The sequence below is a fragment of the Chelonia mydas genome, chromosome 1 (genome assembly GCF_015237465.2).
Source record: "Chelonia mydas isolate rCheMyd1 chromosome 1, rCheMyd1.pri.v2, whole genome shotgun sequence".
In the NCBI taxonomy this organism is placed as follows: Eukaryota; Metazoa; Chordata; order Testudines; family Cheloniidae; genus Chelonia; species Chelonia mydas.
This window is the reverse complement of record NC_057849.1, coordinates 152289598-152303840: the sequence shown is the minus strand read 5'-3', so window position 1 is coordinate 152303840 and position 14243 is coordinate 152289598. Positions and strand designations below refer to the sequence as shown.

At 40.3% G+C, this 14243-nt stretch overlaps 1 protein-coding gene across 2 annotated transcripts in view; it reads left to right on the top strand.

Annotated features, from left to right (window-relative positions):
* The window catches only part of EFHC2 (EF-hand domain containing 2), an 89851-nt gene that overhangs the window by 39712 nt on the left and 35896 nt on the right, over positions 1–14243 (top strand). For both annotated transcript variants that reach the window (XM_043538111.1, XM_007064441.4), the window contains exons 5-8: positions 2576–2827; positions 4458–4568; positions 4924–5062; positions 12920–13085. In XM_043538111.1, the coding sequence (XP_043394046.1) occupies positions 2576–2827; positions 4458–4568; positions 4924–5062; positions 12920–13085 (668 nt within the window). The remainder of the gene's footprint in view (positions 1–2575; positions 2828–4457; positions 4569–4923; positions 5063–12919; positions 13086–14243) is intronic.

The following is a 14243-nucleotide window of genomic DNA, read 5'->3' as shown; positions in this document are numbered from 1 at the left end:
TCAGAAGCGATGTGATAGTGGTCTTCAAGTACTTGAAAGTTTACCATTAAAAAAGATGGAGAAAAGTTGTTCTCTCTTCCACAGAGGGCAGGACAAGAGACAGTGGGTTCAAACTACAGCATAGCAGATTTAGATTAAATTTCAGGAAAAATGTCCTAACTGTAAGAACAGTAGGACAATGGAACAGACTGCCTAGGGAGGCTGTGGAAGCTCCTTCACTGGAGGTTTTCAAAGGGATTCTGGATAGGGATAGTCATCTGTCTTGGATGGTTTAGACCCAACAAATCCTGCATCTTGGCAGAGGGTTAGACTGGATCACCCTTACGCTCCCTTCTAACCCTATGATTCTATGGTCCAAGCACAAGTGTGACTGTAGATTCATTTGTTTGGGCACTTGTTTTCTGCAGGGCTTGGGATCCGTCTCCCCACAAATCAGGGAAGAGCAGTGGGAGTAGCAACAAGAGATTTTTCCCTGGTCACTTTCTTGAGGGCCATGTCTCCTTTTCTTCCTCACCAGTATGGAGAAGAGGAGGCATTGTGCTTTTTTTCTGACCTGCCCCCTTGGGAGTTGTGGTCAGGGGTTTGCAGACAGTTGTCAGGGGTCCAGCGAGCATCCATGGAAGCAGCAATTAGTACAGACCCCACATGTCTGCCTCTCCTTTCCTGTTGTTGAGGCTCCTCTGTGACAGTGCTCAGCAGTGACAATGGGATTTAACACCCCATAAAGATATATGAGGCAGCCTGCACATCTTGGAAGCTGTGTCAGGCTGTCTGCAGCCTCAGGCAGACATCTGTGCATTAGTTGTCCTTTGATGTTTTCAAGCTTTTCACCATAACTACAAGGGCTAGAAAGAAACTTCCTCTATTTTTTTGTCAGATGAAAACGGAATTTTTGAACTCATCACATGACTTCGGGTATTGGGCCTATCCCCATGTCTTAATCTGACCCTGTAGAATACACCTTTGTGAAAACACACCCAAGACGTATTTTCCTAATGTTGATGAGCTCTTAGTTGGTAGTGGGTGTCTTTGCCAGACAGCTCTCAGCTTTTATTGCTAAAGGTCAATCCTATTTCTTTTAAGACAATGTATAATAAACTCACTCAAATGGGGAGAGAGAGAAGAATACCAAAGACAAAAAAATGCAGCTTCTCTCTTTTGGTATTTGCAGTTCAGCTACTGGAAAATCATACACACAGCTGTAGTGCAAATTCCAGCTGCTTTTGTGGCTCTTATTTTTCTGTGACTAGTCCGTGGAAGACAAATATTTTATTTTACTATGATTGGGCTGCTCAGGACCACTTTGAACAAGGTGAAGCCTCTCTTGATTAGCTAAACCAGGCTCTAGATAAGTAGATGGCAAAAAGAGAAAGATATGAAAGAAGCAGGAGGAATAAGGTGGGGATGGAAAACGCTACACAAACAAGGTGCAGTAGGAACGTTAGATTCATATCTCTGCAGTTGCTCAGACACAGCCATGGAAAAAGTAATGACAGGTTTCAGAGCAGCAGCCGTATTTAGTCTGTATCCGCAAAAAGAAAAGGAGTACTTGTGGCACCTTAGAGACTAACCAATTTATTTGAGCATAAGCTTTCGTGAGCTACAGCTCATGCATCCGATGAAGTGAACTGTAGCTCATGAAAGCTTATGCTCAAATAAATTTGTTAGTCTCTAAGGTGCCACAAGTACTCCTTTTCTTTTTGCGGAAAAAGTAATGTTGCCTAGTTCCCTCCTCTTGTTTAGTCTGGTCACAGCACCTTGGAGGTCTAGGGAAAAGAATGCCAAATTGTGTGGTGGTAAATCCCTGCATTCCAACATTGGGGGATGGTGGTGGCTATGATGGAAGTGCTGGTGCTGGTTGGGTTTGACATGGATATGCAAAGCTTAGGGTCACGTTCTAGAAAGTTTTCAAGTTCCCCTTAAGGAGAAGAAAATATCCAAAAGTTGTCCCATCTAAATGCTGTAAAGGTCAAAGGATGCGTCTACATGTAAGCCATCAAAAATTTGTCTTGATTCATCAAGTTTAGTCTGTTTCTAAAACAATCACGTAAGCTCCCCGGAAGCCTTGAAAACGCCAGATCAACAGTTTTTTCATTTCAAACACCATGGTTTACATCATCTCTTTGACTGCATCCTATGCTTTTTTTCAGCAACTATTTTACAATAGTTAATTACTGATATAAAATATCTTCGAAGAAATCAAAGAGGGTGGTGATTATCATGAAACGTAGCCATATAGGTACCAGAGATAATTTGTTGAAACTTGTGTGGCACAGGTTATTAATATCTTATTGTTAAAAACTTGACAATTTTCTGATTGGAAGGACTATTTATAGCAGGAGAAACAAGGATTTAAAAGTCTAAAAATAATTGATCTTTTCAAAAATATACTGAGAGTATCCTCTTTTTTCAAATAGTGCTTTGGCTATGTTGTGTTTGATTTACTGTAGCTAAATTACATAATTTGAAACCCTTAAAACTAATCTGAGAACATGTCTTTACCCTGTGTTTTTTTCCTGCACTTGAGAACACGTCATTTTAAAAAAGCTCTCTTTCATTTCTCCTTGATCTTCAGATTGCGGATAGTATAAAGCCCTTGCGCCCTTATGAGCGCTTTGACACTCTGAGACAGTTTCTGGAGTACGATGGACACGTTTTACGTTTTTACTGTATGTGGGATGATACAGAATCCATGTTTGGGGACCCACGAGAACTTATTCTGCACTATTTTTTGGCTGATGATACTATTGAAATAAAAGAAGTGATACCAGTAAACTCGGGCCGGGATGCTGTTCCACTTTTCCTCAATAGGAAGAAGCTACCAAAGGTGAAGAATAAAAAATACAGCATACTTTAAGTTTTTTTGCCAACTAAAAACTTAAATGCATTATTTTCAAATTCCTGTATTAGGAGTATAATGTTAATTACAGTATATTATCAAAATGACTGAGTATGACCACAGTTACGGGATTTTTTTTCTTGCCCATGTATTTGATCACACAATAGGTACAAAAATTATAAAAAATAATTAGGCTTGGGAATGCTGTACTTAAATCAAGAAGAGAGAAAATTCAGATGGGCGAACTAATAGGTTTGTATTCTACAATTTCCTTTTCCTTATAATTTTATACTAATGGAGAAGTTTAAGTTTAATAGTTTAATACCCCAGCACACCTGTGTAAATCAGTGTAAGTCCATTGAAATCCGTGGAGTTACACCATCATAAAAATGATGTGCATTCAGAATTGGGCCATGATATTTTACTAAGTCCTTAGAAAAAGTCCAGTTTCAAGATTCAGCAATGTAAATTGTTGCTAGCAGCTACAGTATCATTGCTTTAACTTGAATTCTTAGAGTCGGGTCTAATCCAAAGCCAAATTGAAGTCAATGGGAGTCATTCCACTGACTTCAATCGATATTAGATCAGGCCCTTAGAGGGGGTCTACTAATTAGTTTAGTCCTCCATAACTTACTTACCATTTTAGAGTTTAAACACAATGAGCATGAATCACCTTTGTGTCATTCCATTCTTATACTGGTGATAGACTTGCATCGCTGTAAGTCTGGAGTAATGCAGTGTTGAATTATTTCCCCCCTCCTTTGCTTTTAATATTTGTTATAATATTTAATTCTGTAAGCCATAGGTGTTTATAGGCCAATTTTAAAAAAACAACCGATCCCTGCCTTGAAGAGCCAACAGTCTGGGACCCTGGTCTTGCAGTGAGCGCTGACTTAGCAGACCCTATACCCATGCACTGCTCATTGAAGGATTGGGATTCAAGTGTCTACTTCTCTCTGAAGTCAATGGAAGTTAGAGAAAGGGCAGCAAAAGATTACCCAAAATGGGGATGGTATACAGGAGGGACTGGGGTTACATTAAAAGATAATAAAATCTGTTTTAGTTATGTGCACATCTAGTTGATTCTTCATTTAAAAATGTTTTTTTGTTTTTTTTTGGTTATAACTAGAATAAATTACTAGTATAAATTAAAAACCTACTATAGGAACATTAATTATAACATTCATCACAATAGAATAGGCTGATTAGCTCTTTTCTATATTTGTGCAGCACCCAGCACAATGGGGCCCCAATCCCGTTTGCAGCTTTTACATGCTACAATAATATAATAACTACCAGCAATAATAATAATCCTCAGAGCAGAATTTTATAGGTATGCAATACTTTAGTTGTGCTAACCTTTGCTTTCCAGTTACTTCAGAGAAAGAGACTGTGCCCTTAGGTGCACAATAGGACTCTGAATGTATAGTTTGAACAGCAGAGTGGCTTTGGAGGTCAGTAACATAAGCACGCCTCACTATGCTCACTAAAAATGTTCACACAAAAACAGTCATATAAAAATTGTCTCATACAACCACTGGTTTTGTTTGGTAACTGAAGTCTCTGTTTTTTGCTTTATTAGATGCAGTTCTTAAGCATCTGTTCTCTTTCCTTGCAGTATGCTCCGGCAGGGCTGTATCAGCCTGGTGAAATCACAGATCGCACAGTTCTCAATGTGTTTGGAGGCTTAGTAGGAAACAAAGGCCGTTACATTCTGGACAATCGTAAGGTCAGATATTTTTGAATACCTCAGGCCATCTAACATAATTACAGTTGTTTTATCGTTTCTAACATCCTGCTTATCTAAAACAAAGAAGGTTATTTGTAAGAATGGTGGTGTCACTGTAGAACTGCTTAAATGAGCAGTGTTGAAATTTAATATGCAGTATTTGTGAAAATGTTTAGAAAAAGCTTTAGCTTGGAATGGGAGTAAAAACATCTAAAATGTGAAATATGGAGGGGTTTTTTTTTGTTAAAGATCAAATATTTATGTAAAATTCCAACAGTTTGGTTTTTTTTAGAAAGTTCCATTTTATTCTGAGATTCATAGAGATGCTTCTTAAATTTTTTTTTTCTTTTCTTAGACAGGAACTGTGCATCAGGAATTTTACAAAGACTCTGACCTGACAATAGGGGCAGTGATCAATGTTTGGGGAAGGAGGGTAAAACTCTGTGACTGTGATGAATTCACTAAAGAATATTATACGACAAAGTATGGAATCAGTAAGTAGTCATATTTATCCTTTTCTGTGCCCGCTTTTAAACTTTGAATTTTTAAAAGAATCTATTAATAGCAACCCTTTTATCTTTTTTTAATTAGAAACCAGGAGCTATAATCTGCTTTAAGTAGCTAACAACAAAATAGTAGTTTTGCAGGGGTCCCAGTGGAGTTGTTATAGAGTCAAGGCCAGAAAGGACCACCCGTCTGACCTCCTGCACATCACAGACCACAAAACACCACCCAACCACATCCAGACCAAGCCCAACAACCAGCATTAGACCAAAGTGTTACAGTCTTCAGGAAACTGAACTATTGTGTGCCGAAGTCAGTGAACAGGACTGAGGTGCACCGATGCAATGGCAGGGAATTGATTTAGTAAGATATACCCAGATGATCCTAGCAAGTGACCTGTGATCCATTCTGCAGAAGAAGGCAAAAAATGCCCAATGTCTGTGCCCATTTGACTTGTGGGAATATTGCTTCCCATCCTTGGATATGGTGGTCAGTTAGACCCTGAGCATATGAGTGAGACCCACCAGAAGCCCCTGAAGTGTGAGATTTTAGGAACATAAGGCATGAACTGTAAGAGATGTCCAGAGGTGCCTAGCCCAGTCCTCTCTCAGTGCAGGCAACCCTGTCATACAATCCTACTTCATAAATTATCTTAAACCTAATTAGGTTGTTTGCCCCCACAATTCCTGTTGGGAGGCTGTTCCAGATTCTCACCCTTCTGATGGTTAGAAACTTCTTCAAATTTCCCGCTTAAATTTATTCATGGTCAATTTATACCCATTTATTCTTGTGCCAACATTGCCCCATAGCTTAAATATCTCTTCGCTCTCCCTGTATTTAGAGAGAGCAATCATATCCCCTCCCAGCCTTTGTTTTGCTAATCTAAAAAAGCCAAGCTCTTTTAGCCTCCCCTTGTAAGGTAGGGTCTCCATTTCCCTCATCATCCTAGTAACCCTTTTCTACACCTGTGCCAGTTTGAATTCATCTTTCTTGAACATGGGTCATCTGTCATGATCTATTTAAGACCAACCCAGATTTGCATGTTATGCCCTTGACTGTTTTTATTTCAAAACCAGAACAATAAAATGATCCTACATAAAGGCTATTGATTCTTCCACTTCCCTGTTCCGATATCCGTACCTTCAGTCAAAGTATGTAAAAGAATGTACATCTGAACATGTGTGTACACTGGTTTCATATTCTTCCCTATCACACTGCATTTTGTAAAGATGTCAGATGATCTATTTTCTGAAAATGGTAGCTGAGTTTAGATGTTTGTCTCCCTTGAGATGATTCAGTGCATCCTCACAACAATTGTGTTTTCCTGCACAATGATGCTGGCAAATCTACACTTAATGCTCTCTACTATACAGAATCTGTGCAGTCTAGAACATCACAGCAGCTATCCCATAAAGCCTCAAGAATTGCAAACTGGAGCACTGAATTTTGGAAAACAATCAGGGTTTGTCTCCAAGATGGGAAAACATTTTGGGAGTATGGGATTTAGTTTAGCAATCCCAGAATTCCTCATTCAGAATCAGAGCTGTTTTTAGTATGGGTGTCTCCTTGGAAGAGCAGTTTATCCTACCATCAATTTAGTTATCCAGTGAATAGATACTAACATGTATCTGGACTGCTCAAAAGTGGTGAGAAAAGTGCTGCTACAACCCTTTCCTGACATGTGAAACCAGATACCAGGGTAGACTTGTTTGTGACCCAGACTCATGATCAGATGGAACACAGAGTTTGGACCAAAGTCCAATTAACTCCTTGGTGGAATGAGGTACTGTAGTGCTGTAGAATGACAGCAGCAAATGACTGAAAAACATCAGAAGGAGGAAGGCCACCTTTTTATTTCTCTGGAGCTTGGCCCAGTATTACAGTAGAAGCCTTTATTGAAGCTATCTACACATATTGAATACTGCTTCTTGCCTCACTTGTTGGCATTAGAAAAAAAAACATTTGGAACAATACTGGTGCAAATATGCCAGACATTAAACAAGACCCTATCAGAACATGTTGTTAAAATGAAGAATGTCCATACCGTGATTACTGGAATGGTGAATGGGGCTTCTGTAATTGGGGTGGTGTGGTAAATGAAACACACACAACTATTATCTGCCCGCCAAGTAATACAGCTAAATATTACGGCTGCAAAGGTTGTTTCTCTAGCGTAATAGTGGCTGGCTGACTGCTGGTACTAGTTTATGGATATTAACTTCAGCTAGTTGGGCAAGTTTATGAGAGGGCAGAATGGCACACTGTTTCCCACACATATATCAGAAAAATAAATAGTGTGTATTAGGGTGGTAGGATCTATGATTCTATGTAGAAATGCAGGCATCTCAATGTGACCCACTTTGTTAGCAGGGGTTAGAACCTTGCATAAAGCTGCTAAGTTCTGCTGACTTACCGTGACGTGTTAACCCCCTGGATACCTTCTCAGGATATAAAAAGGAGTGACCTTTTAGTCAGAGGGGACTAAGGGTAGAGACAAGGAGGTCCTGTGGGTAATTCTTGGAACAGGTACCGTTGGGGGAGAAAACTCAAGGTTGGGGTTTATGTTTTGTTGTTTGTGAGTTACCAATAAATTCAAACCCCAGGAAGAGGGTATGTTTGTCCTCCATGGAGCTTGTGCAGACTTTATTTGGAGCGGGCAGAAATACCTCTGTGGGCTTGATCATGCAATGTGCTCAGCACTCTGTTCCTGATCCAGAAAAGCATTTAAGCAGGTGCTTAGTTTTAACTTGTCTTCAGGAGGACTGTGCCCTTGGCAAAGGTTAAGCACTTGCTTAAGTGTTTTGTTAAATTGGGACCAGAGTGCTCAGCACCTTGCATGACCAAGTTCACTGGTGCTGTTGCGATTTTGAGTTACCCATCTTACCCCTTGCTGTTCTTTGTTCAAGCATTTATTTGACTATATGGCTTCAGCAGGAGTTGTATGCTAATAGAATTGCCTTTTAGGAGGACAAGGAGATTTCTCTTGAAGTGCAGTTGTTATGATAATCAATATGTTTCCAATGTTTCTGTCTGTTTTGCTCTGCATAATATTTGTGAAAGCAAAGGGAAAGTTTTCAAAGGACAGCAGCTTTGTAAACGATAGCTCATGCCCTTCAGCGGGAAGCCTGACATTATTATGGATGAATGCAGCACTGGTCTGAATGCAAGGGAAAGACACCTCAATATCGGATATAGTCTGCCTAAATTTTGCTAATGCAGCTGCATAGAAAGAGCAGGACGATCTGAATGCAGCAATGGCCACATATACATTATAGACAATGAATGCCCAAATGAAATGGGAAATATACTCTTGAGTGTGTCTCTGAGGAGAACTATATTTATGCTTTTTACTTACTGTCTCATCATAGCACAGAAGTAGAGTAAGAAGTGTCCTTTCATAAATAATATTTAATTAATAAATAATAGAAAAGTATGTGGAGGGGGAAGAGGGCCTCCTATTATTCTTGTGAGCCAAAATTAAATAGTATCACATTTTTGGTTGCATTGCCAACCATGTGACAAATAGGTGCTCTTGTAATATTCCTTTTGGAAGGCAGGAGAAAAGGAGGCATTGCCTCTTTATTTTAGTGACATGAGATCCTGGTTCACAGTTCACCTACCAAGTAAAACAAAGTTGGAAACTAGGGGAGGCCTCTTCTATACCTGTTGGTTGTTGGCAAATGCATGAACCTAGCATTATGTCCAGTACTAGTCATCTGTGTTTAGTCCAAGGGAATTGCAAGTACCCCTTCACTGGTACTTTTAAAACTCCATTGAAATTGGAAGCAAAAGATGAAATCTCAAATTTGAAAGCTGATTTCTTGCCAGCATAATGCTTTTGCTATGCCACCGAACTGGTCCTTACCACCATTTTCGCTACTGAGAAGACTACATAATATTCAAGTTGTTTTTATTCTTAAGGGGGACTGGATGGCTCTGGAGATTAATAATGGGATATAAAGTTTTTTGCCTGGATGTTGCTGGTTCAGATCTTGTTTCGTGATTGAAAGTGGTTAGAATGTAGTGACTGTTTGGTATGTTATGTGAAATGAATCTGAGGGTGTCAGTGGGTAGGTGTTCTGGTCACCAAAACCAGCACCACAGTTAGATTCCTTGAATTGCTCTGGAGACTGAACTGCTCTCTCATGCATAGAGTATGTCTTCACTACACAGATAACCCAGGCTTTTATCTGGGTTTTAGCCCGAGTTCCCTAATATCTAGATAGAAAATCCTCTGACTCAGATCTGAGGGTGCTTTAAGCCCAGGCTATCTTACATTGCTCAGCTGGAGGCATGGGTTAGAGCCCACTTTCACTTTGGCTAGAACCCACCCACTTGGCAGTGAAGATGTAGACAAAATCACTGATGTTCTGGTAGTCCTCCGATGCCCTTCCCACAGTCCCTCCAGACAGACAAGTTCTCCCTCAACTGACTGGGAATGAATCCTACAGCAAAGGAGTATGGGATATACCTCCCTCCCATCCCTCCAGACACGCATGGCCGAAGGCAGAAACAGTGATGACACATTAAGTAGGGTAGGACTGTGCAGTGGGGGCGCTCACACTTGGGCACCTAACCCAGGTGCTCAGACCCAGATGTCAATCATCCAGGTTAACTGTGGAGTGAAGACATACCCATCGAGATGATCCTTCAGTTTCAAGATTGAGGTGCATTGATGCAGCAGGGTGGAGAAGACTGCCAGTGCCTATGGTGTACCTGTCCTGTCCATGAATAGGATTTCATTACCCCAGGCTTTCAATACCACCGTAAATTCACATTAAAACGTTGCAAGGAATGGTACAAGATCATCATAGTAGGGGACGACCAACCAGGAGATGGATAGATGTTGTGCAGCAGATCACTGGAAGATCAACTGCTGTGTGTGCAAAGTTAGCTATGGATTGAGAAGGATTCTGAAAATATTGCTATGCTATCAAGAGTATTCAGACTTGAATAAATGGACTTTACTTACTTTATTTTCTGCATTGGTCCCTAATGATTTGCAAGATTTTTTTTGTGAAGAACATAGAAGAACATCGGGTTACTCTGCAGATTATTAAAGCAAGCGACATATTTACAAATGTTCAAAAATACTTCTGCTAAACTGTTTTGTTACAGATTTTCAGGACTTTAATAGAGATAAAATATGAATTCAGGGATAACAAATCATTAAATTCTTAGGAATTGGTTCTGAGGGCCAAAGTTAAAGACCACACAGGAATATTACATAATTACACAGAGCCCAATCTAGACTGGCTTTATGTAATGGGACCTGGGAAGACAAAAAATGGACACCTAAATACTACAGCAATTGAATACGATAGTATTTTGTTGATATCATGACTTATTAGTGCTATATTAAGCATGGTTGATTACAGGTATGACTGACACATTAAAACATGTGTACAATTGCTGAGTACCAGGAGAGTAAAACTAAATTGAGTAATTATCTTGTCTACTAGACATACACTAGGTGGCACTCTTGGAGTGCAAGAAAGATCTTAATCAGTGTTCCATTTGTTATGTAGGTCCCACAAATTAAAGCTACTGTAATTGAGAATAATAAACATTATAAATCTGATAGTTCTTTTTCAACTAGAGAATACATGTGTGATCACCTTGTAATTCAACATACAAAGTCACATAAGGGTTTTTCCCCCTCTCAATATGCAGAGACTTATGTACACAGTGTTTTGTTTTTTAACTAGAGTTGGACATGTAACTCCTCACACACTACACTGAAATTTTCTAGAGGGTCAATATTGCCGGAAATAATGTTTTTAGAAAATAATGTTTTGTCATGTGTTTACTTATATGATTCTACTCTGTTACAGTGATGGCTTTTGGTGTAAAATTTGAAAATTTCCTAGCAGGAGACTTCTTTTTATGTATTGATTTAGGATTTGAGCCCCCTCAGACTAGTTGCGCTATATCTATATCTGTATATATAAAGGGCATGTGTGACTTCTGAGGGAAATACATTGGCTGCTTTGTTTTTATAGAAACTCCTCTTGACTGGTTCAAGAGGAGGCGTTAGATTTTCCATTAAGAACTTATATTCAACAGGATATGTTGCAAAAGAAGTAACTGCTGAAGGAAGCATGGAGAAGGTGCTTCTTGTGTTTAGGACTTATACTTAGGAGAAATTCTGACATCTGAATTCTTGCTCTACTTTTCAACAACAAACTTGTGTTAGATAAATCTGAATTTCAAAGAGTAGGTTGCTATGATCTTCGTTTATTAGCATGTTCTAAATCACCGGTTCTCAAACTCCATTGCGCTACGACCCCATTCTGACAACAAAAAGTACTACATGACCCCAGAAGTGGGGACCACAGCCTGAGCCCACCAAAGCCTGAGCCCACCAAAGCCTGAGCAGAGGGCCTGTAACCCGATCTCCATCGCCCAGGGCTGAAGCCCAAACATGAGCCCCACCACCCAGGGCTCAAGCCCTCTGGCTTTGACTTTGGCCCCAGCAAGTCTAACACCAGCCCTGGTGCTCCCATTAGAATGGAGTCGTGACCTACTTTGGGGCCCCGACATAGTTTGAGAACCCCTATTTTAAATAGATATGTAGACTGAAAAAGCACTTCAGGAAAAGTTTGAATTGGCCCAAATTTCACCCTTTTCCTCTACATGTGCCAAAACCAAACCTACAGTACAATAATGTTGGGGATGTTTCAGATAAAAAATTCATTATTCATTCAATCAGTTTTTCTTCCTATAGAACTGTGTGTAAATTTCACCATTTTCACTGGATACTTTTGTTTTGGTAATGAAAAGGGAAAAAATAGTGAATTAAATCTCTCCCACTCCAGGTAGAAGAGACAAGGCTTGGGAAGAAAAAAAACCCATTCTTGTTTGTGGCCATTGTTGTACACTGCCTTTCTGAGGCCCTCAGTTCTTTCATGGACCGTGGATGCTGTGACATCCTTCTGGCTGGTGATTTGCCTAGTGCGTTGTCCTTTTGTTTTCCAACATCTATCAGTGTTGCTTCAATGTTAATAAACTTTATTTTCAGGGAAAATAATAATCAAAACTGTATCTGTTTAGGTTCTTATGTTGGTTGTAAGCCTCAATAGCTGTTGCAAGTTGTAATACTGGGAAACACAGGTTCAGGGGAGCAACTATGGCATGCTATAGCAGCAGCTGACACTGGGGCAGCAGGATCTTTGCTAGATATAGGGATCAGGGTGGACCTTATAACAGCTTGTTGAGCTGACAGGCATATGTGAAGAGAGGACAGATTGGTTATTGGTCATGTTCATATGGAGAAAGGGATCATAGTTGTGGAATAATGCTGATGAGTGAGTCTGGAGCTAAGGCAATATTTAAGAGTAGGGTAGGGGAAGGACTATAAAAGTAAAGCTTCAGAAAGTTTGGATGTATTTGGGATAGGACTGAATTTATTGGCAACTTGCCAAGACTGACATAAACATTTGAGTTCTTCCAATACAAAGATAGAAATTGACAAAAAAAAACAGAGAAAAATATCACAAGTAAGGAATTTAAATTGTGGAATGATCCCAAGGGATAAGAGTTGAAAAGTGGTTTTAAAAATTTGGTTCTTCTGTTTAGGAATAATATTTCCCTTCCTATTGACTGATTTCTGCCAAACATTACTGGGCATGGATGAAATCCTGGCCCCATCAAAATTATGATAGCAGTTTTGCCAATGATTTCAATAAGTCCTGCATTTCACCCTATAAATAGTGAAGCAAGCATGATTTAAAGAGAGAGATTCTGCTCTGTTACACAGATATATTAATAGACATCTATACTGAAAATGCAATATCTTTAAAATAGCATGATCTGAAAAAAAATCTTGTTATCTTATTTTCTTATAGAGGATTTTACTCCAGTTCCATTCAAGGCTCCACCTCCTCCAAAAATAGAAAGGAAGTTTCCACCATACACTGGATTTGGCTCTGAAGAGGATTCTCTAGGCTCCTGCATGAGCCTTCTTCCCCAACCTCCCCAGAAAGATTTCAAGAAATTCTTGGAGAAAGACAGGTATTTTAGTGAAAGATAATCCCAGTTGTGGCAAGATGGCCAATGTTAGTATGGTGGGTCCTGCGCTTTTCTTGGCAGGGGGCTAAGATGCCACCTCTTGCCCCTGTTCTTGGGCCACTGAGGTCCCCAATAATGGCCTGGGAAGGTGGTAGAGGAGGGAAGCAGGGGAGGGGTCTGGGTTTGCTCCTCACTCTGAGCCCCAGCCCCTCTCAACTCCTGTGGGTTCTTACCCTCTTCCCCCTTGGGTGGGGAACCTTCGGTCCTTAGATGTTGGGGGAGGAAGTCTCCCTCCCCTGCAGGAGTGGGTCTCCCTTACTTCAGTTCTCTGTTTTTTCAAATCTTACAACTCCAGTCCTCACTCCTTCCTCCTCCTCCCCTGACTGCCTGAAGCGGGGGTTTTATTAGGTTCCTGACAGGGCTTAATTAACTACAGGTGCTCCAATTAACCTGTAGCAACCCTTCCTAGTCTACAGGGAACCATGCTTTAATTAGCCTAGGGCTTATATATTTCCCCTCTACCACTGCTTCCTGGCCCACCTGTATCACATAGTCAATATTTTTAATTCCTGGTTGCAGGGGAGAGTGGTGTTAAGTGAAATCTCAAGGTTACCTGACGTAAGTTTCCAGGTGTATTAGGACTTGGTTAGCAACATTGCATTCGGCATTTCTGTGAACTGGGCAAATACGGTCTTCTATGAAGTTAGGGTCTAATCTGATTCCCATTAAAATAAATACAAAGACTCCTTTGACTTCATTTGGCATTGGATCAGGCTCTGAGGGTATGTCTACGCTTGGAGTTAGGGTGTGATTCCCATCTCGAGTAGACATACTTGCACTAGCTCTCATTGAGCTATCGTATTAAAAAAAAGTTATGTAGCTGTGGTAGCACATGCAGTGGTGAGAGGTGGTTGGGGCTAACTGCCCCAACTATGACCCAACCAGACCCTGTGGATACATACTCGGGGTGGCTAGCCTGTACTGCTGCTGCCACTCCCGGTGTTACCGTTGCTCCACTACTATTTGTAGCATGCTAGCTGGGTGAGAGTGTGAGTATATCTACTTGAGCTGGCAATCGCCCCCCCCCCAGCTCCAATTGTAGACAACTAAAAAGAATTTCAGAAGATCCACAAATACGATATAACCCCCGTTTGTTTCTCT